This window comes from Chinchilla lanigera, unplaced genomic scaffold (genome assembly GCF_000276665.1).
Source record: "Chinchilla lanigera isolate Chin_1 unplaced genomic scaffold, ChiLan1.0 scaffold00041, whole genome shotgun sequence".
Taxonomy (NCBI): Eukaryota; Metazoa; Chordata; class Mammalia; order Rodentia; family Chinchillidae; genus Chinchilla; species Chinchilla lanigera.
Window position 1 is genome coordinate 7,716,435 of NW_004955442.1, and position 23,295 is coordinate 7,739,729.

A 23,295-nucleotide genomic window follows, 5' to 3' on the forward strand; every position below is an offset into this window, starting at 1 on the left:
TACTTTTTTTTTAATGAACAGATACTCCTAGAAGTGAGAAACAGGAGTTTTAAAAATTTGACCCGGCTCATCTGGCATGGTTTAAATAATCTTAAATTTGAACAAGGCTGCGGTGTGCCAAGACAAGAAGCCGGCAGTCCTGCAAGTTTCCCGGCCAGTCTGCTCACAAAGCAGAGAGCCGCGGCAGGCAGTTCTGAAGGCTGCTCCCTCCCCGGGTGACTTTCAGAAGCCTGGCCTTGAGGACATGGAGACTCACCAGCGTTTGGGGGGAAATGGATCAAGGCTGGTGGCTGTGAAGCTTGTAGGAAGTGCAGGCCCTGTCCCACTGTGCCCAAGGTCTAGGTGGCTCCTGTTTCCTGAGCGGCCAAGTTCACAGCCAGGCCAAAGCCAGACCGTACTCAGGCTCTGTGGCCTTGTCACCCTTTAGAGAGGTCCCACCTTCTTCACGTAGAACACGTGCAAATCCAACCGTGTGTGCAGGCAGAAAGGGGAGGGACGGAAGGGAAAGAACAAGGGGATTTGCCCACCCTTCCATTTTAGGCCCCAGAGTGGTACGGAAAACAGGAATTTATTCTTCCCTTGCTAGTCTCAGTTCCTGCTGCTGGCATGTGACCCTGGAAATTACTGGATATACTGTACACATATTACTAAACATGGCGCACACACAGACCACAGGTCCTCTTGAATGGTGACTTACGGGCTTTTCAAGGGAGTTTTGATGGCTCCCAGCTGCACTGTGTGCACTGACCCCGGAATGGACCCTAGAGTGAGGCTCTGCCGCCGTCCAGACTTCCCCTCCATCTGACGAAGGACAGTCTGGATGCTACTGCTTGAAACAGGACTGTGTTCCGCAGAGAAGCCCCATACCCGCCCTCTGGTTTCTTCCTGGGCTGGCTTTTCTGGGCAGAGCTTGTCCTGTGATCAGGCTGGCTTCTAGCAGCATCCCTGGTCCCCAGGCCCTTGGTGTCTGGGAAGAAACCTTGAGGGTGAGGTTCGAGGAGCTGTTTTTATTTTAAAATGGCATGTGTGCAAAGAAGACCCTGCAGCCATGTTCTACAGAGAGTGGACAGTAAATGGTTCAAGTGTCTCTGAGAAGGTCACTTCCAAGCATGTCAGCATCTGGTCCCTTCTGGCCCCCACCTGTCCCCAAGCTACTCAAGTGTGCTTGGATGTGCTGCTGGCAGGTTCCATGACCCGGGAACTGCTTGGTCCTCAACATGCTTTAGGAACTGATGAGGTTCTCTTCTTTTGTCTGATGGGGACTACAAAACTCTTGGATTCCTGGAAAGTAAGACCGAGCGCTCAGAATGCTCACATGTGGCGGCCCCCAGGACAGCCCTGCCCATACTGGGGAAAGCCACACCCCTACAGGGGTGGAATTCCCTGGTGGCTTAATTCCATAGGAGCTTGTTTCTGAGATGCCCTGAATCCTGGAAGGTGACCCAAATGGCTCTTGCTGCCCTCTGTGGATATAACCATGGCTGGAGCCTTACCTGGGCCCATTCTATAGCTAGAACCTGGAATGCTGTGACTGACCCTTCCCATCACTTTACTAGTGAATAAAACCCAGCCTCAAACTAAGAGGCAGGAACTCTATCCAGTTATTGTCACTTCTGCCTTCAATCTGAGGCCCTAATGGCTGCTGGTGGCTCCGTCTGGTCTGCACATGGGTTCACTTTGGGTCATTGTGGTTTTTGCTTTTTTAAAATCCACTTTTAAATAGCCTTACTGAGATGGATTTCCTATACCTTAAATTTTCACTTTCCTTTTTTTTTTGAGGTGGGTGGACATATGGGATTGAATGCAGGGCTTTCACACTAAGCTACAGACCCACCCCTTTGAAAATTTATTTTTTGTTTTGAAGTAGCGTCTCACTAAGTTGCTAAACTGTCCAGACTCAAACTTGTGATTCTGCTGCCTCAGCCTCCCAAAATACTAGGACTATAGGGGTACACCACCCTGCCTGGCTTAACTATGTTTTTTAAGCTATGAATTAGTTCTCAACACTGACACATCAGAAGATTTCTGATGGCTTTCTGTGGTCATTACAGGCCCCATCACCTGTACGGTCCCGGCCAAGGCTGGTGGTGATGACCATTCTGATTCTAAAGGGAAGGCTGCCCTTACACCCAGCCTGCCTCACTAGCTTCCCTGCTCGTAAGTGTCTGAATTTATGAGACTTGCTTAAACACTTACTTTGAATTATACTTCTGTAGGCTAATGTGGCTGGTGAATCTGGGGCTTCAACGAAGAAAGACTGGCCTTTGTCACAGCTCTTACCTTAAAGAGACAAATGAGAGATGATGAGGCACTTGAAGAAAACATGGTACAACGAGTCCCTGGGGTTCTATCTGTGCCAGTGACAACATGATCTGTAGCCCATGGAGAACAAAGCTGGGACCCCAGGACCTCACTTTCATCCCCTCCACCCAGCAGGGGACCTGGGTACCATTTCAGTACAGCTGCAAGTCAGCTGGGTATGTGGCAAGTGCAGGATCAAGGGCCCCACAGAGAACTGATGATTTAGCAGCTCCCAGGTGGACCGAGCAGTGTACATGTTAAGAGATTAACTGAGTATAAAGATAATGAATGTACATGGTTAAAAAAAAACAAACCAACTACCCATGGACTATAACAGGAAAGTACCATGAAAAGGAAATACAAGAAGGCTACTAGTGTTTTGTGGATCTTGCCAGAAACACACAGATACATGAACTTCAAACGGACACACACCCATAGACTCTTATACTTGAAACACAATAGGAACATAAAATGCTTTTGATATGTTTAAATTCATCCTCACAGTCACCCACATGGTACAGATCAGTATGCTGGTCCTTCCCAGCTGTGCGGCTCTTGACTCCAGTCCCCTCCTGGCCACACACAGGTCATCTCTGGGGCCACGTGGTAGAGGAGACAGCCCCTCTGAGGGGTGACTGGCCTTGAGGATGCCGTGGTGGCTGTGCCCAACCTCCCTTAGGGCCACATAGCACTGAAATGCTCCTGCAGGCTGAGACCTTCACCCTCCCTCACCCTGGGCTTGGGGTTCTCCCAGTACATCTCTTAGCAACCAACCCCGTCGCAGGGCACCTGCTTGAGGCAGGGGTGCAGGTGGTGTACCCTCCTGTGCTGCTCACGCTCATTTACCTGGCACCTGCCTCTGGGGCCTGTGGGGCCTCTGCCTTGGCTCACAAAAGGAGCGGGAAGTTCTCCCACCACAGGCAGGGGGCAGCTACCTGGTGAAGGCTCTACCACCTAGGGGAGGCTGGAAGGCAGCTGTGGTTCTCTGCATTTTGCAGGGGAATCACACCCCAGAGGAGCACCTTGGACACTGTCCAAGCAAGGACACACTGTGGGAGCAAGGGAAGGCGGGTGGGGACACACTCTCCTATACACAGGGTCTGCGGGTTCTCCAGGGCTAATCCCATCCTCAGGCCATCCCTCTCCCATTTCCTCATTCCAAAGGCAGGACCCTGCCCACCTCTACACTGTTTTCCCAGCCCCTCCTCAATCTGCCCCACACTGTTGCCCATTCTTGCTGCTTTGGCACTGGTCTGACACTTCCTCTGTCCCCCACCCTCAAGACTGCCTGGGCGCCTGCCACTCAGAACCAGGTCCCAGAAGGAGTGATGGCCCTGCAGTTGCCTCCCTATTATATGTCTCTGGCTGCAGTGGGCTCTTGTCCAGATGGCTTCTGCTGGGCAGCAAGGACAGCCTTGATGCCCCTTCGTCCTCAGCCATTAAGTCCTGTCATTTTCCCTCTTGTACCAGGGCTCAACTCCTGGTACCAAATGGACTGCGGCCCTGTGCTGCTAGCCTGGCATCTGTGGGCCCACACCCATCTAGATGCTTGGCTTCTCCCCCACAGCCCAAGCTCCGAGGCCTGGCTCAAAGCTGTAGTGGGGCACCAGCCTCCCTCTCCCTGCAGCTCTTCTGCTGCACACTTCCTGTCGGTGGGTTCCTGCACAGGCACGTGAAACTTCAGCAAGTTCCACTCTTATTTTGGGGAGACAGCAATCTGGAGGAGTAGGGTAGAGAAGGGAGAGGCTTCCTAGGAGCAAGGGCTCCAGGGCACCTCCCTGGGGAGCTCTTCAGACCCACACTCCTCTGTAAGCTGGTATCTTCCTTTCCTAGTGCCCTCTCTGTTCTCCATCACTATCTCCCTGAACAAGTTCTGCTCATTTCACCAGGGGTCTGCTCACCCTAGGCACCCGCCCATGGGTATCACCATTTCTCCTGCAGCAGCAGCGGCAGCAGCAATGGTGGCGGTGGCAGTGGAGTCAGCCTCTGGGGGACCAGCAGGAGCAGGAGTCCTGCACATCTGGCTCCGACTCCCCTCTCCATGCCCAGCCTCGTGCCCATGAGGGCTGAGCAAGCAGTGAGGACCCACTCAGTGACTCGCTCACCTATGTGTGGATCCAGAGGCACTTTGCCAAGTAGAGGGATCTTCAGGTCTTGACACATGGACTCCGCACCCCCACTTGTTGGGGGGAAGATCTGAGATTCTTTCTGTGAAGAAAATGAAAGAAGATGAAGCCTGTCCTTGTTTTAGTATCATAAGGACAGAACACGGTTTTTAAATCTTTTTTAAAAAGTCTAATTGGGTGTGGTGGTGCACACCTGTAACTTTCAACACTCTGGGAGGCTGAGGCAGGAGGATTAAGTTCAAGCTCAGCCTCGGCAATTTTGTGACTTAGAAAGATCCTGCAACAAAATAAAATATGAAAAAAAAGGGCTGGGGATGTAACTCAGTGCAAAGGCCCTGGGTGGAGTCCCAAGTACAAAAAAACAAACAAAAAACTTCATTCTGTTAGTATAGAACATTAACCACCGAAAGCATTTTCCCTTCAGTCAGCAGTAGAGGGTTTTAACTCAGATCTGCTTCCCAAAATGATGGAAACCAGGAACATTTTCACAGAGACAGTCCTCTGAAGGGGTGTTTGTACAGACCTGACACCATGCACTCTCTCACCTTACACCTGGGGCAGACAAAGCCACTCATGTTCTCCACCACCCCGATGATGGGCAGCTTCACCTTCCGGCAAAAGTTGATTTCTTTCCGGACATCCTGGAGTGATATCTCCTGCCGGCGCAAATAGCCAGTTACTCCAAAGTCAAGCAACTGATTTGTGTGCCCGAGCAGAGGCTGCTCTGTGGTGGACTCACTCCACACAGTCTCGGAGATGACTGCCACTTACTCAGTATTTATTTGGTGACTACTATGTGAAAAGTCCTGTTTTAGCTGCTTTTTTTCCCACAAACCTCAACAGCCAAGTAGTAAACAGAAGAATCTGCCGCTGTTTCTCAACGCAAGAAGTGAACACTTGCACACTGTTTGTTAGATCACAGCCTGGCTAACTCTGCTGGGTGGGCCACCTGCTTCCGTGAAGGAAGCCCTTCCAGAACCTGCCACACCCACCGCTCTGTATACTGTCCACAGTGGCTTGGCTGAGTCCCTGCAGCCGAGACTTTACGGTCTGCCTACAGTATTTACTAGCTGGCCCTTTATAGAAAGTTTGCTCACCCCTGCTTGACATTATGAACACGAACAGCTTTACGGAGAATGAGAAAAAAGGAATACTGCCCTCTTTAGGTCACTTTAGATGCACTTCTGAAATCTGAACACTTATCTCACAGTGTCATTTTACCGTTATCTAGTCCCCTTGCTATTGTTCCCATTCAACATTATTGCACGATTGTCTGTCCAGGCACTGTTCTGGCTCGTAACTGAGCTGCTTCTTAACTCCTGTGGCCCTACCACTCATGGGCTTCCAACGGTTCAAAGCTTCCAGAGGTCTCTCTTCCTGAGAGATACATGTAGCTCTCAGCCCACTGAGTCCGGTATTTAGGAAAAGGCCTTAGCTAAGGAGGGAATGGCTGTTACTTAGTCTCTTATCAATTACTCCTCTGTGGTTATGCTTAGTGTCTTATGAATAAAATCCTGCTGCTTGTCAAAAGTGACCCAGAAGAAGCCACACTGCCCCTGTCAGTGCTTGAAGTGAGGGGCTCTAAAAAAGTTTATGTCCCTGCCCAAAGCTACATTTTCCAGAGAAGCTGTTACAAATGTGGGGAGCCTACTGGCACCCAGAGAAAGGCTGGTACCCGCTCATTCTGTTTTCTCTTCTTGGACAATCCTAAGGGTGGGCGTTATGGTTTTGTGTCTAGATGTCCCCCCAAGCCTCATGCAGTCATAGGGTTTTTTTTGGAAGTGGCTGACTCTAGAGCGTGTCATTAATTCATACTGCAACGCTGGGATTAAGACTGCATTGGCAGCAACCTAATCTGGGTAGACTGATACAACATAAGGGACAGAAAGAGGCTTGTCTCCCTCTCTCCCTCATGGCTTTTGTTGTCTTCTGCACCATGAACTGTTGTCCCTCTGCCATGTTCCACCCTGCCTTGCAGCCAACCAATTATGGACTGAAACCTCTACAAACTGAGCTAAATAACCCTTTCCCTCTTTAACTCTGGGTGTTGGGTATTTTGTCCCAGCAATGAGAGAAAAATAATTGAGACAGTGGGCTTAACTGCCTCCTATTTTAGGGGACTAGGGGATGAAATCCAGGGCCTTGTGCGTGCCAAGCATACCACCTGCCACTCAGTTTAACAATCTGGGCATAGCTACAGACGCATACTCTGAAGAGCCACCTGAGGCCAGAATCTGTGTCAGAGCTACAAGGAAAAGGAACCCAATGCTCACTCACCTGAGGGGTAGTGATGATCACTGCCCCATCGATGTGTGCTGCAGCCAGATACTGGACAACTGAGAGGTGTTCATCGGATGTGCCGGGCGGCGTGTCCACAAGCAGATAGTCCACATCCCCCCAGTCCACGTCCCGCAGGAACTGCTTGATCATGCCTGCAAAGAAGTTGAGGCTGCTGCCTGCCTCCCTTTCCTTTCCGTACCACAAAAGGATATGTGGAAGCAGTGTGCGGTCTGTCTGTATGCCTGCTCTGTGAGCCACACACCCAGTTCTCAGCTGGGGGTGACACTGTCCCCAGGGGCATGCAGTCATATACAGAATCATGTTTGGCTGCCATGACTAGCTGAGGAGTGCTTCTGGCATCAAGTGGGTCGAGGCTGGAGACACCATCAAACCTCCTCCATGCATGGCACAGCCGACCTGCCTCCCCACTAAAGAAGTAAGTGGCCCGCAGAGTCAGTGATGTGAGGGGAGTGACTGAGTACCTGCTCAACCTGGCAGGAGGCGCACCTCCCAAGCCTCTCTCTGACCCCAATAAGCCAGCACAAAGCCCTAACAAAACCAATTTCAAGATTCTACAGATGTGAAGAGAAAAACTCCCAACAGATATTAAGAATTATAAAACGGAAACTAGTATTTCTCATAGCTTTCCTCACTGTCTTCTTCAGTGAGGACAGAGGCCACCAGATGGTAGGGAGGAACACATTATAGCGGCCAGGGTCTAACTGCATGGCAGAACACCTGCCTGACACGCATCAAGCACCGGGTCCCGCCCGCGGCACTGCAAAGCAGTAACAGCAACAGTGACACACTACAAAGCCTAGCAGGGGACTGCTGCTTCCTGACAGGGTAGGACGTAACCACACAAGAATGCGAGCCGAAAAGCAGAGTAGCAAACCGTTTTTCTTCGGTCCCCTCCAGATAACAGCATCATCAGGGCTGCTGAGCAGGAAACCCACAGACATCACCCCCAGGTTATCTTCCACGTACTAGGAAAGGAACAGGGGTGAGGGCGAGATGCACTTTACTCAAGGCCACAAAGAGCGGTGCTTCCCTGTGGCTCCTGTCTGGGGCCTAGCTAAAAAAATTATTTTCAGGACAAAGTTATCATGTGACTTATGAGCATATCCACTCTTTGCATCCTCCACCCATATTGAGAGGATCTGAAAGCCCTATGCTGCAATGACAATCAACTGAGCTGAAATAAACACATGTCCTCTCCTTACCTGTCTTAATCAGGAGTCACTAAACTAAGGCTCCTGGGGACAAATCTGGCCCACTGTCTGCTTTTGAATAAACTTTTATTGGAACACAGTCATGGTCATTTAGTCACATATTACTACTTTCCAGCCATAGTAACAGAGTATATAGGTCCATAAGCTGAAAATATTTACTGTTTGCCCCTTGACAAAGTTTGCCAAACCCTGGTCTTACTGCATCTTCCCTGCCTGGAAACGTATCCTAGTAAATATCTGCAGACTGACAGACAGGAAGGCTGGGAAAAATGTTCCCAACCCACCACAAAGCTATTATGTACACTGTCCACACATACAACCTGCACCATAAGGCACAGAGGTGAACACTCACCACTGGAGACCAGCCCGAGCCACTCTGGTGAACCTGTGCAAACACAAGCATTATCGACTCATGAGAAATTATGCATCCTGGTCACACTTTGTATACAGACAAAGCATATGCAAGCAGCTGTGTAAAATACACTCCACCATTGCACACAACAGCCCTGAATTCTTGATGGGACGTGAACAGCTAGGGTGTGGGGTGAGGAACAAAGATATAATTCAGGCAGCACTCTGCTTCCCAGATCAAGCTGTTTTGAAACTCCCTTTGGGTCTGTAGTCAGGGAACCAAAATTAGTCCAGTTCAAATATGATTCTGAGTCTGAGGTATTTTAAAAGAGAGAGTGAGAGAAATGGGCTGAAAATTCTTGAGAAAATATAATTCACCGTGGAGCAACAGGTTACTTGTGTAAAAGTCTAGGAGTAAGAGGAATTCTTTTCAGTGACATGGAGGGTTCAAACCTGGCCCAGTGAGCAGCCTGAGCTTTAGCCCAGGTCAAAAGCCGGGGCCACAGGACTCAGCCTGAGTCAACTGTGAGCCTCAGATCTTACCTTCAGGCTTGGTGTCCATGATTTGACCCTTTATAGCTCCTTGTTTTGTTTTGGTTTGTTTTGTACCAGACACTGAACTCGGACCTTGCGCTTCCCAGGCAGGCGCTATGCTGCTGAGCTAAATCCCCAGACCTGTGGCTCCTTGTTATGGAGTTAGGGCTGAGCAGCCTGCAGGTATGCACCAGTCTTAGCAATTAGGCCGCTGTAGAGCGGTGCATAGCAGCCAAAAATCAAAGAGTGTTGGGGCTGGGGATTTAGCTCAGCGGCAAAGCGCCTGCCTGGCAAGTGCAAGGTCGTGAGTTCAGTTCCCGGTACCGGAGAAAAACAAAAAAAACAAACAAACAAACAAAAAAAACAAAGAGTGTTGTTCTTGATGAAGTCTTACTTTTTTCAAGCAGCCTCAATGAAATTCAGTTCAGAGACCACACGATTCACTCATTGAAAGTGTGTACATTTTATGGCCCTGTTACATTTACAGAGCTGTGCACCCACACAACAACCTTCAGGACGTTTTCATGAGCCCAAGAAACCCTGCGCTCCTTAGCTGCCATCCCCCACCTCCCCACTGTCCCCCTGCCTTAGGTAACACCTAACCGACTTCTTGTCTGTATGGACTTTCCTGTTTCACAATTTCACATAAACTAAAACGTAATACATGGTCCTCTGTAATCGAAGTTTTTCTTTTTTTTTCAAACTATTCATTCCTAGTTATTCACTAAGTCTCTGGTCTTAAAAGGGTTATAAACATGATGGTCCAATAGCATAGAAGGAAATACTTATGTTTTATTTTTATTTCATCTTTTAAAAACTTTTTTGTTTCTGAGATGGGGGTCTCAGTACACTGCCCAGTCTGGCTTCAAACTCCAGAGCTCAAGTGATCCTTCTGCTTCAGCCTCCTGACTAGCTAGGACTACAGGGGCCCACCACGCCTGGTTACATTTTCACTCTCATGAAATATTTCTGTGCTACTACAGTAAGTTCCTTATACACACGTTGGGTGAAGTGTGTGACTGATTAGGGCCAGTGATCTAGAACGTTTAGATCCTGCCCAACCACGGGTTGTGTCACCCCCCTGGGGTACCCTCAGATGCAAACTCAAGGCCTTAGCAGAGCTGCCAGGCCTGGCCCCACCCACCCCAGTGACCCTCTAGTCCACCGAGAACACAAGGACACCTGGGCTCAAGCTCCTCCCCTTTCCCTGAGCCCACAGCTCCTCTCCATTCTCCTCTCTGTGCGTCAGCTGCTGCTCGCTTTGTCATCTGCTTGTAAAAGGCCACCCCTCAGTGAGGGTGCCCTGGCCCACTCTTGCCAAGGAGCAGCTCCCCTTGCCCTGCTGCCATTTGCTGTTGCTTGCCCAATTCCATGAGGCTTTACCCACCTCGCTTACTCTGTTTCCTCAGAATGGGGCCTGGCGCTAAGGAAAGGAGACAGTCTCGAAAGCCCCAGGAGAGTGGGCCCCCATTTCCACCTCTCTGGGGGGTGCTCCCGGGAACAGCATGTCACTAATGGGAGAGAAACCTGACATCTGCTCTACAGGGGTGGCGCTGCCCCCTGCCTGCATCACTCACCGCCTCACCTCGAAGTCTCAGTTCCCCAGGGCAACCACAAGGGCAGAAGATTACCTGCTTCCAGGGCACAGACCCCGAGCAAGTCTCAGCCTCAAGGTCCCAGCCACAGCTGCGTTTCTGTGTCTCACTTCTGCATTTCACTGTTTCCCTTTCCCTTTGAGAAGGCATCAAAACCCGTGCTTCTCAAATGGTGCAGATGGATTTTATATGTAATCGCACTCCTCAAATAAAGAGCTGTTGCTCAAGCAAACAGGCCATGGAACACGTATCTGAGCTCACCGTGCCCACACAGACAAGCACGGCCTCTGCTTGCCTCCTTGCCTGCCCTAGAAGAACAGTTCCCCCGAGTTCTGAACCACAGCTCTTACCTGTTCTCCTTCCAATCCCATGATCTTGGGAATAGAGGGCCCACATATATCGATGTCCAGAAGGGCGACCTGGGGGGTGAGGCAACACCTGGTGGTTACGCACCGAATGTACAGAGGAAAGGATGGGGTAGGGAGTAGGAGGTGGCAGAAGGGAACTAGGTCAGATGTGAAGGAGACAGGTTCTCATGGGGGAAAGTGGTAACACTGACCTTCCAGGCCGCCAAGGGCATTGCTCAAACTTCTAGGACAAAGCTTATCAACACGGCCCCCTGCCTCATTTCCAGCTTGGCTCCAAGGCTGCCTTATGGACAGGTGTCAGGGTACCTGCAGACTCAGGGTTGGCCATGGTTTACTCAGCCCTAGGTGGTAAGCATCAGGACCTCTGCTTCACAGAAGAAAAAACTGAGGTTCGGGGAGGCCGAGTGACATGTTCAAAGAGCAAGGAACTGAGCTGAGACATACAGCAAAGTCTCCCAACTCCAAAGCTAGAGTTCTGGACAGGTACCCAGAGCAGACCTTCTGGCTGAGCTCTGGCCAAGCCTGTTTTCCTGTGGTCCTAAAGGTTAACAAGCTTTCAAAAGACACTTAAAATGAGAATGAAATCTAGAAAGCTCTTTGCTGATTTGGTGCAGTCTCAGATGACTCCTCCCACGCCCCAACCTCTGCCTTCCAGTCTGAAGCATGTGAAGGTCTGTGCCTGTCTTCAGGAGCCTAGGGAAGCGCAGGCCTCACATTCATCTTGACAGCTGGGAGGTCTCGGTTGTAACGTGCAGCACCTCTGGGTAACTTCTGAACTTGCCCCAAGCCGCTTCAATTGTTCAATTCTCTGAACAGACCCAATCTCCTACTACCTCAGAGCCACAGAAAACTTCACTCCTGGGAGACCGCTTGCCTCTTGTGCCCTCTGCTGGACCAGCCCAGTAGTGCAGCAGAGCAATACACCTGACTTCTTTCTCTTCTTCATCATGCAGTGATCCAGAAACTTCACATCTGTGCCTCATGAAGTGGGAGAGTCTGCCATCACTGCAACCCCAGCAGGCTCTCCTAAGGCAACTTGGGCTTGGAGCCATCCTGTCTCCATGCCACTCGTGGGAACAACTCTATCAGTGACCTTTTGAGAAGCCACACTCCTGTGACCAAGGGACGGAACTGAGTAAAACCATGCGGGGATTCAGTAGACAGGTAAGGACACTGACCCCACTGGGGTGCCCACGGGGCTGTCAGCCAGTTCCTGGTCCTAGACGGCCAGGCTGGTCCCTTTAGATGCGCCATTGAAGGTATCACTACTCCAATAATGGCGATTACTTCCCTTTGTGCTTAGGTTCAGCTGGAGAGCCCTCGCTCAGAGACCAGCACCTGCACTTTGTGGCCAGCTGGCAGGAGCTGATGGTGAGGGGGATCTCTAGCAGTAAGTGGGGAGCAGGCCACTGCGGGGCTGTCAGAACCCTGCACCCTACTGCTCCCCTTAAGCGGGCAGGGGAAAAGGGCTCCAGCCCTTGCTCTGAGTCTTCCCAGGCTGTGTCACCTCACACAGCTTTCTTCTCCATTCTCTGCTCTCTCTGTCTGGGCTTCTGGTGCATGAAACAAATATTCCGAGTACTTCAAGGTCTGGGGTTTATCAGTGCCAGGGAGGTGCCTCAAACACTCCAGTTCCCACACACCCAGTGCTGACTTTTCAACGATGCAGTTCGCCTCCCAGATCATAATGCAAGATCACAAATCCGTAGCTGGTGACGTTCACAGTAGAAAGCTGGAGCATGACTCCTTGGCTCCAGCTTACACTACAAAGGCTCCTCCAGCTTTCACAACTTACACATTCCCTTGCGTGCTGGCAGTCATTCACCGTTATTCTCCAATTCTGCTCCCTGCTGGTCCACAGTCCTTTCCAAATGGAACGACAGAGGACCCGCTTTGTGCAGCAAGGGCTCAGCTCCCACCAGATAGCTGGCAGGCGAAGGACAGGGCATTCCCCAACCTCCTGCTGGATTTAGGGACGGTGGATGAAAGTAGTCATGGTGCTCCACTCGGGATGCCTGGGGAAACACACTGTCCTGCATGCACCTTTCTTTTAAGCCACCACTGCAAGCAGAAATGCAGCATACTTAGCCATATCTCCATACTAGGTGGTAGATTTCCTTCAGTACACTGCTACATCTATCTGTGCAAGGAGGACTTCAGAAAGGAATGCTGTGGAAGGGAGTGATGTACACAGCTGACTACTCAGGACTAGTCAGAGGACAGCCTGGCTTTAGACAGCTGTATAAGGATACTCTTGACAATTCTAAAAGCAAACATTGTTCCACACAATCTGAAGTAAATAGATTTTGAAAAAAAATTTGTGGTAGTGGGGATTGAACCCAGTGCTCTACCACGGAGCTACACTCCCAGCCCTTTTTATTCTGACACAAGGTTTCACTAAATTGGCCAAGCTGGCCTTCAACTTAAGATCTTCTGGCCTCAGGCTCCCAAGCAGCTGAGATTACAGGCATGCACCACCACAGATTTCCTGACTAGTCCACTAGGCAGTAAAAATCTGACGACAAGACTGTTATCTCATAGAACAACGAACTGACAAGTATATTTTCACCTGCTCAACACTGCTATGGGTAGGCTACAAACACATCCCTAAAGCAGAAATCATTATCCCTTCATCTTCCAGGTTGTATAGTAAAGCAGTAATAATGACTGCTGTCATAGACATTTACAGAACACTTACTATGGTCAGGTGCCATGCTAGCAGTTTACATGCCTCATCTCACTCAGTCCTGAGCCCTACTTCATAGATGAGAAAAACAAAGCAAAGAGAGCCTGTTACCTGCCCTAGGCCACAGCAGTGCTATGGATGGAACTGGAATGAAAACCTGGGCTGTCCAACTCTTGACCTTTTAGTCTTGGCTACCTACCACACCTTTATTAAAGTTGATACCCAGAGAACCGCACTGGGTGATCTGAGTTTCCAAGCTCATCCATGTACCTGGGTAGAAATGAAAACCTAGTGCCAAAGAATTTCCTACAAAGGCCAAACAGAAAATATTTTATGTCTTAAAATGTAAATGTCACTCTTAGCTCATAGGAGATGGACTGGATTCAGCCCATTAACTATAGTTTATAGGCACACGGCTTAGAGAAAAGCTGAAAAAGGGGTTAGTAAAGAGCAAAAAGAAGTCTCAACATAATGCAATAAATTATCAGCATGCAAGAAGAGAGTGCTATCCACCAATTTCTTGGCTAGGGAACCCAGTGAAACACCTCAGATGAGTTCCCTGTTCCCTGTTCTCTCTGCAGGAATCAAGATGCCCAAGGGACCAATTCAACTTAGTCTAAAAAATCAGTTGTCTAAGAGCCACCATGAGCCCTCAGGCAGAAAGACCATTACCCAGGTTTCCCAGGGTCCCACCTGTGTGTTTTCATCCTCTGCGAGGCCATGGGCAAGGTGGGCACTGAAAGTGCTTTTCCCAACGCCGCCTTTCCCAGACAACACCAAGATTTTGTGTTTCACCATCTTCATTTTCTCTTTGATTTCCTCTATGGCTGCAAAGGAAGCAGTTCAGGTAATGAACTCCCTGCACAAATCCTGAGGAACATTCTTCCAATGGGCTAAGTGAAGCTAAGGGGCTGTTTTAAAGGAACCCGTGTGAGACACCACTTCATCAATGGAATAAGTACCACCAAGACAGTAAGGCTGTGGTTACACTTCAAAGTGGCTTATTTATTGGTTTATGTATTTGTCTTCTCCCCTAGAATAGAAGCTCCATGAGGGTAGGGAGTGTTTGAGGCCTTCACTGGTATATACACAGCTCTTGAACACAACTTTACAGGTTCAAAACCTAGGGCAAAATCCTCCAAGGGACATTTGGCAATGTTGAGATATTCTGCATGCCACAATGAAAGAGTGCTACCAAGATCTAGTGGGTAGAAGCCAGAGACGCTGCTAAATGTCTGACAAAGCACAGGACAGCCACAGAACAAAGAAGGATCCAGTCCCAAACGTCAGTAGCTGATGATGAGGAATTCTGATTAAGTAGCAGGCTTGTAATAAGTATCTGTCACGGACAGCTATTATTTACTGTGCTTTAGATGTTTCATCCTATTTCAAATTCTTAAAACAGTACTAGGAGGTAACTATTTTTCTCTCTAGTTTTGATGAGGAAGAGAAGGCTCAGAGAGGTTAAAATTCTTGCTCAAGTTCACAGCTCGCAGTGAGTTCAAGAATCAAACCCAGTCTCTCTTTGAACCAGATTCTCCCAGACTCTTGCTTTTCAAGATCCTTCTAAGTAGGTGTTAAGAGGCCGCCCCACCTTGGAATTTGTCCTTCACAGTACTTAGGAGGCAGTAATTTATTTATTTGCTTGCTCATCTGTTTATCATCCTTACTAAACTAAACTCCACTAGAGATGGGACCACACCTGTCTCGTTCACAGCTGTCTCTCCAGCACAGAGCACTGTGCCTAGGAGGTGACTGACTATACTTCTAATGACTGGATGGAAGAGTCACTCCCCGAAAGAAAGAAAATTTCGTCCAGCTGGCAGAGCTAGAATTTAAGCCCGTGGGTACTTAGTCCTTCCGAGGTCGGCTACAGTCACTCAAATCTCTGTCCTCGATTTTTCCAAGCAGTGCCGCTGTCGGGCCCCGCCCCCTCTTTAAGGACCCTTTTGAGTCCAAGCCTATTATTGATACTTCTGGATCCGTCCCATTTCCGCCCCCTTCCTCTGCTACCGCCTTTTAAAGGTCCCTCATTTTTTTCAGGCCACGCCCCTCCCCTACGCCTATTGTACTACGCCCCGCCCACTGCCTTTCAAAGTCCCGCCTCTTCCGGGCCCGAGGTTTCACTTCCCGTTTAAACTTCGCCCTTTCCTCACCCGGGTCCGCAGCGGCGCCGGCTCCAGAAGCACACAGCCGCTGGTTGGGGCATCCCTGACACGAGGTCCCTCGGCCCGCTTGGGCGCTGTCGGCCCCGGGACAGTCTGCGCGGAGACAAGAGCACAGTTAGAAGAGCTCCGGTTCCTTCAGCCCTACCACTCACGCCCTGCGCGAGCTCACCATGAGGCACCTCCTCCATCCCGTCGCTCTCGTAGTCGACGCGCTCACCGGAACCAGCGGTGGCGCATTTCCGCCTCTCGGGCCCAATCTAACTCTCCAGCGCGCCAAATAAGTCTCCGGAGTGGAAATGTACTGCGCGCACGCGTGAATCTGGTGCCGAAGGGGCGAGGCTATTATAGTTGTGCTGCCCGTACAACTGAGCTACGGCTGTCTTTTATAAATACTTCGGCATGTGTCTCCTAAGAACGTTCTCTGTAGCCTAAATGCCATTTTTACATCCAAGAAATTTTTATATTGATGCAGCACTGCTAGGTAATACACAATCTATTCAGGTTTAAATATTGTTTGAAATAACCCCCCCTTCTGCTCCTATCCTGGATTCAACCGAAAATCACAGTACCTGCTAGGTCCCTTCACTCTCCTTTTTAATTCAAGAGACCTCCTTTTCTTCTATTTTTGGTCTTTTACCACACTGACAAATTTCGAAGGTAGTCTTACAGAGTACCCCGTAGTCTTGATCTGCCTGCTCCTCCTGCTCCATGATCGGATTCAAGTTAAGTTTTTCTTTTCCTCTTTTTTTTTTCTCAGAACTCACTTGAGTGTGTACTTGCCATTGAGTACGTGGTGCGTAATATCAATTTGTCTTGTTATTGAGAATGTGAGGCTTGATCCTTTGGTAAGGGTGTGGTCAGCCTGCTTTCTCCAGGGAATGGGACCCGTCTCCTGCTGTGAGTAACAAGGACTCTGGGGTAAGGCGCTGAGATCATATGAACATCCTTTTTAAAAAATCAACCTTTTCCCTCAGTGGTTTTAGCATCATTGTGTCAATCAGTAGTTGTTGGGACTTCCACACTGGGATTATTATAATGTGTTATCATTATGTTTATTTATTTATTTTAATTTTTTTGCTGTTTTTGAGACAGGGTCTCTGTGCAGTTCAGGCTGGTCTTGAACTCACTTTTGTAGCCCAGGCTGGCCTCAAACTCACAACGATCCTTCTGCCTCAGCCTCCCAAGTGCTAGGATTACAGGCGTGCACCACCACACCCGGCTATCTTTTTTTTTTTTTTTTTTTTTTTTTTGAGACAGGGTCTCGATACGCAGTTCAGGCTGGCCTTGAGCTCACTTTATAGCCAGGCTGGTCTCGAACTTGCAACGATCCTCCTGCCTCAGCCTCCCGAGTGTTGGGATTACAGGCGTGTGCCACCACGCCTGGCTATCTTTACATTTATTAACTGGCATTCCTCTTGAAGAACTTTTTTTTTTTGAGATTTACCACGGACTTGTGGATTTTTAAAAATTCTGTGTTTTACAGTAAGTTATTCCTTCTGGTCATTTCCCTCCTTCTCCCCTCTGATTTGTCCAGTGTGCTTTTTAAGCCTAGTGTCATGTCCTGTGGGCCCTAACCCAACCTCTTTGTCTGGTTATTGGAGAAAGCAGGCTGACCACACCCTTACCAAAGGATCAAGCCTCACATTCTCAAAAACAAGACAAATTGGTAGACAAGACAAATTTGTTATTGGAGGCTTTTCTTGCTGTCTGACACAGGATCTCCCAGGCTTTCCCATTGGCCCTGAGCCATGTCTCCAAAGAGCCTGGTTACTTTCAGTGTCAGCCGAGGTTGGGTGCCTTATGTGGTCATTGCTTCTTGGCTTGGCGTAAATTTTAATGAATATACAGACTTTACCTGCTTCAGGCACTAAGGGAATAGAAGCATTTATTAAACAGTGACATATCAGTTGCCCGTGACTACCACTATTTTTAGCTCTCTGTAGGGTCAGGCAGCTGGAGATGGGCTCATGCTTCCAGACCGACGTGGCCCCTGCCATCCTGGAGCCCAGTGTCCCTGGGACAACAGATAATTAATCATGTAATTACAGTATGATAAATGCTATGACAGACGAAGACCAGGTGCAGAGGGAGGTTTCTGGAGGAGCCACAGCTGAGTCAGAGCCTGCAGGCTGAATGGGACACCCCGCTGGGGACGGGTGGAGGTGGTGTTTCATGCTCAACAAGCAGCAGCAGCAACAGCCTGGAGGGAAGTGAAGGAATTTCTTGTCAGGTAGGGACTGTTGTTAGCTCCATTTTGCAGGTAAGCAGACAGGGTTACAGAGAAGTACTTGCCCATAAAGCCAGTAATTTGGCAGGACCAGAATTTCGACAAATTCTGATATACAGCCTGAGCTCCTAACACTACCCCCTATGTGCAAGGATAGATGTAAATTATTCGTCTTTACCAAGAAAGGTGGAGCTCAGAGAGGTTAGGTGGCTCGCCCAGGATCACACAGCAAGCAGGCCACCCTGGAGCTCTTCTGACCATGGGATCTTTTTCTCTGTCACACTGCAGAGGCCTGAGACAAGACAGGTTAGGTTCCTTCTTACTGATGACCCTCCACGGACATTTCCTAGTAGGTCCCTCTCAGCTGATTTTAACAGCAACACCACTTTCCATCTCTTTTGTGCTAATTGCACAGGGACCCACTCACTCAGCGCTCAGCCAGCCTTTGGGAGGTGGCAGGGAAGAAATGCCTGTTTTTCAACCTTCTCTCACCTCCCCCGACCTGGGCAGCTGGAAAAAAGATGAAGTGTTCCATACGAAAAAGCTCAAGAAAATGACAAGGACCTCTCCATCTTGCTCCAGTTCTCTCCTCTCCCCAGACACACCCATCTCCCTTGGGTAGAATTCTCCATCCTCTGTGGTGGGAGCAGAAAGGTGGGGGCTAGCTTTCCAAGCAGATTCTTAGGTCTAAATCAGAAAGACTGGGCCAGGGAGTCTGACTTCATTCCTTCCAGAGTAATTATGCCAACTCCCCTCTTTCTTTCTTTCTTTTGCTTTTTTTTCTTTTGGTACTAGAGATTGAACCGAGGGCCTTAGCATGGAGCTACATCTCCAGCCCTTTTTAAATTTTGGAAGCAAGTTCTCCCGAAATCACTAAGTAGCCCAGGCTGGGTTTGAACTTTTGATCTTCCTGCCTCGGCCTCCCAGAGTGCTGGGATTACAGGCGTGTGCAACCATGGCCCGCAGTGGTCATACTTAGGGGAGTGCCCCTCAAGTCTCCGTTGATGGGCTCCTTCTGGTCACACTTGCCTTGTCCTCCCTGGGAGAGCAGCTCTACATCCGTGGCATCATCCAATCTGAGCCATTCCTTAGTGTCCATCTCTAGCCCTTATTTCTCCTCAGCTCAGATCTCTTCTGTCCCAGTGCATGCTGTGGATGAGCCAAGGTGTATCAGAAAAATATCCAAACTCCTCAGACCACTTCCAGTTCTGGACATCCTATTTCTGTTAATGGTGCCCACTTTGTTAAGATCTTGGGCCGTAAATCTGAGCATGTGGCTTCCCTAGTTTTCCCCATCTTTCCTGTATCAGTTACTAAGTGCTGTATAACACATCATCCCCACGCACAGCTGTTTAACCCAACAATGGCTTATTCACGGCTCCTCTCGTTTCACCTGCACTTGCTCACGTGGCTTCACTCGGGAGGCAGTCGGCATAGTTATTACGTGATGCCCAGATGCTCACTTCATACACAAAGGGAATTTGTTTTCTCAGCCCAGCCACACGTTCCTGTGCTGGAAGCAGAGGAAAACCCCGAGGCGGTGGTCATGGTGGTGTCTCTCTCCCAGGCCGTTTGCTTCCCATCCTTTCCTCACACAAATCGCTGTCACTGTGCTGCTCACTAATCTTCAGTGGCTCCCAGTGGCCCACTTTTGTGTTCAGTGAGCTCCGTGACTCATTTCTACCCCTCCAGCCTCCATTCTCACCGAGCACCACCGTGAAGGACGGGCTCTACCCACGGAACAGCTGGCCTCTTTAGCAATGGGCTCACAGCCTTCCGGCAGGAAGTGGTGAGGCAGGTGATTACACAGGGCTTGCAGTGCATGTCTGGGGTCAGACGTGTGCAGATGCTGACCCCACCCCTCCTGAGCCGAATGACAGTGGAGGAGCCACTTCTCTAAGCCTGAGAAAGGGATAATAAAAGCATTTGCTTCACAAGGTTGCTGGGGACAAAGTAGTGCATACAAGGCAAAAGGAATCGGTCATCTGGAGAGCAAGGACCCCATATTTATGTTTAAGGAAATTTAGGGTTGTAGGTTAGAGCAGCAGAGATCAGGTTCTGCACCCTCATTTACAGACTGGGGGAACTGAGGCTGAGGCAGAGTAGATGAGAGGGTGAAATGAGACCAGAGTCTGAGTCAGACTAGCTAAAATCTTAGCTGCTGATTCATCAGGACTGTAGTGTTCTAAGCAGAGTAGGTGGTCAGCAAGCACCCTTTGAAATCAGTATTCCAGATGCGCAGGTTCCTGCAGTCCTGCAGTTCCCCAGGTGCACCAGTAGGTGGAGCTATTCTCCTACCTAGAAGCAAGGTAATCCGGAAATGGGAAAAATTAGGAGTAGGGAATTTTCTACCCCTTCCTTTGGGTCCAGCAAAAATATCTTCTATGTGTTCTTTTAGTATGTTAATCTTTTTTCTAGCTTAAACATATAGAATACAGTTATAATAAATGTTAAAATGTCCTCATCTACAATTATCTGGTTTGGTTTAGATTGATTTTCCCCTCATTATGTGTTGTAACTTCTTGCTTCTTTGTACACCCACTGAGTTTTTGTTGGATGACAGACATTGTGGATTTTAATTTACTGACTGTTGAAAATTTTTGTCTTTTTTTTTTGAGGCAGGATCTCACTATGCATGCAGTTCAGGCTGGTCTTGAATTCATTTTGTAGCCCAGGCTGGCCTCGAACTCACAATGGTCCTATTGCCTCAGCCTCCTGAGTGCTGGGATTACAGACATGCACCGAAAATTTTTATACTCTGACAAATACAGTATTCTTGGTCTTTTTTCCTAGGGCATACCTAATTTACTTGGAAATATTTTTGTCATTTTGGGACTTTATTAAATGAGACTAAAGTGGTATAAGTCTAGACATACTGTAATTTTTCCCTAAAATCAAGGCAAAATCTATGTGGGTATTTCACTACTACATGAATTATAAAATTTTCTACTGTGGTCAGTGGGTTCAAGAACTATTCCCAACCTTGTGTGTGCTCCTGGGATTTTTCTCGTTAATCCTTTGGAATGATTCATTTCCCAGCCTGCTCATATATATGCTCTAATCAGTACTCAGCTAAAGACTAGGAGGACCTGTGCAGAGCCTCTGGGGCTCTTCCCATGTTGCTGTCTGCCCTTTCACACTGTCCTTTACCCTCTCAACCTTCCCACCTCCATCTCCTGGAGGAGGCTGCTGGACTCTGTTTGCTACACTGTCCCTATACCTTGGGCTGGAACCTCCTCCAGTCTTCTGGAGAGATCATAGGATTCACCTCATCTGTTTCTCCTTTCATGGGATCACTGTCCTTCTGTCTGATGTCCATGGCCTCAAAAATCATTGTTTATGTACTTAGGGCATTTGTTGAGTTGTATAATATAGAATGGTAAAATTTATCCTTATTCTATCTCAACAGGAAGTGGAAGTTTTTTTAGGTTTTTACTGCTGTATACACATATATATGTATATATGTTTGTGTGTTATACGTATATGGTATTATACGACACACAGTATTTATATATAAATATGTATTTGCCCTTACATTGTTAAGGAATAAACTTTAAATCTTTAAAAAATAAAATACACAAATATTTTGTATGTATGTTTTGTATATTTATATGAATATACATGAAATGGCATGGAAGACTTTGAAAAGTCTCTCTCTGGCTCCACCCACTCACCCACTCCAACCCTGCCACGATTTTACCACCCTCACACTGTTCCTCATGTGTGTGCACATGTGTGCATGTGTGTGTGTGTCCCTGCATCTCTACTTCAATGGTGTCACACTGCACATACCCTCCTCACTTAATGTACCTTGCAAAGCACTTTTTATCACATATGTGAATCTGATGTCTTCTTTTTATGCTACAGCATATTCGAAAGAATGGATGTTCTGTATTCTATTTAAACACTGTCTACCAAGGGACATTTTGGTGAGTTTACTGAACACAGTTCTGCAGGAATTTTAGCATGCATAGGTGCGTGCATCTGCAGGCAGAATTCCAGAAAGATTGCTGGGTCATTGGATGCCGGCCTACGCTGGTGTTCTAAGCACCAAAAAGATACTTTCTGAAATTCAAAATGGAAAATAAAAGCATCACTGTGGAGTTCAATTTTAGTTTCTAGATGATACAAACGGACATGGATGCCTGATAGGAAAGCCAAACAGCTCCCTCCTGGATTTTCTGTCTTCCCTGTGTGTGAGCAAGTGTGTCCGTTTCACTGGCCTGCTCTGCACTGCTGTGCCACCCCACCCAGGTCTCCCCCACATGGTCCTTGTCAGGCCCCTGCTGCTCCCTTGGTGACTCTGGTCTCTGCAACAGCCACCAAGCTGCAAGATCATTCCACATCAGCACCAGCAGCATTTCCAGCCCTGCACTGCCCAATACTATACAGTAGGTCCTGGACACACAAGGCTATTTTAATTTAAATATTAAAATTAAATGAACTTAGAACTCTGTTCTATGGCGAGCCACACTTCAGGTGTTCTGTAGCCACGTGTGGTTCACAGCTACCAAATCAGGCATGCAGAACAGCACACTTCCACTATTGCTGCAGAAATCCACTAGCAGCAGCAGCAGCACTGCTCTGGCCATTACCTGGTGTCAGCCTCGAGGCCTTCCTCCTGCAGACAGGTGGCTTTTTCCTGGAGTGACCTGGAGTGACTCTTTTTAGCCTAGAGAGTTCAAGACAGACTCGTCAAGGTCCCAGGCAGAGACTGAAGGGAAATAGGGTCCCCAAAACCTTGTCCTGGAGTCTCCAAAGGGTAGGCCTCAGAGTAGAGAGGGAGGATCAGGAATCACACTCCTGGGGACACAGGGCCCCCTCTCCAGTGTCACCAACCTTCTGCCACCTCCCGTGGAGATGGGGATTCTCCCGGCCACGTGGCATTTCTCAAAGAGGAGCTTTTCTTCATCATGGTTTAAGAGAGATGGAAAATCACCTTCTGCTGGTGGGTCAGGGGTCTCCAAGCAGCAGGGCACCTGGAGCATTTTTTAACATCCTACTAGCCAGGCATGGTGGAGCATACCTGTGATCCCAGCTCTTGAGAGGCTGAGGCAGGATGATCGTTGCAAGTTTAAGGCCACATTGGACTACATAGTGAGTTCAAGGCAGCTTGAACTACAAAGAGAGAGCCTGCTTCAAAAAACAAACATTAATCCATAAACACCCTCCTCTTGGTGGGGCTCCTTGTGGAGTGTCCAGTGGAGGGTGATGATGACTGAATGGCATCAAGTAGGTCACCAAATAGTTTCACATCAGACGTTTCTGCTTTTAGGAAGAATTAGGAGTAAAGGCCAATGGCGAGCACTGCTTCTTGGACTAAAGTACAAATTAATCATAAGTCTCAAACCAAGATACTCATTCTAATTTCAAGCCAAAACGGGCTAGTTTTCTAGCTTTGAAAATGAACCAAAAATGCATTTCACT

General features: G+C 48.6%; 1 protein-coding gene across 2 annotated transcripts; it reads right to left on the reverse strand.

Moving 5' to 3' along the window:
• Window positions 1–987: 987 nt before the first annotated feature.
• Window positions 988–16,062, reverse strand: Nubp1 (nucleotide binding protein 1). 2 transcript variants are annotated; one of them, XM_005391184.2, is made up of 11 exons: window positions 15,811–16,062; window positions 15,630–15,734; window positions 14,167–14,300; window positions 10,770–10,838; window positions 8,292–8,324; window positions 7,603–7,693; window positions 6,705–6,859; window positions 4,973–5,083; window positions 4,407–4,509; window positions 2,197–2,280; window positions 988–1,281 (listed from the first exon to the last, which is right to left on the reverse strand). In XM_005391184.2, exons 1-11 carry the CDS (start codon window positions 15,827–15,829, stop codon window positions 1,223–1,225), a joined length of 963 nt encoding a protein of 320 aa, XP_005391241.1. In that variant the 5' UTR covers window positions 15,830–16,062; the 3' UTR covers window positions 988–1,222. The 2 variants fall into 2 exon arrangements, with proteins under 2 accessions (XP_005391241.1, XP_005391243.1); XM_005391186.2 differs by lacking the exons at window positions 15,630–15,734; window positions 15,811–16,062 and adding an exon at window positions 15,176–15,524.
• Window positions 16,063–23,295: the final 7,233 nt, after the last annotated feature.

Excerpts from the sequence above, each read along its gene's own strand:
- Nubp1 (XM_005391184.2), bottom strand. Across the intron at positions 5,084-6,704 it reads TGATCATCACTACCCCTCAG|GAGATATCACTCCAGGATGT; the intron begins GTGAGTGAGCAT and ends TTGCGCCGGCAG. Across the intron at positions 4,510-4,972 it reads TTGTCTGCCCCAGGTGTAAG|AAAGAATCTCAGATCTTCCC; the intron begins GTGAGAGAGTGC and ends TTTTCTTCACAG.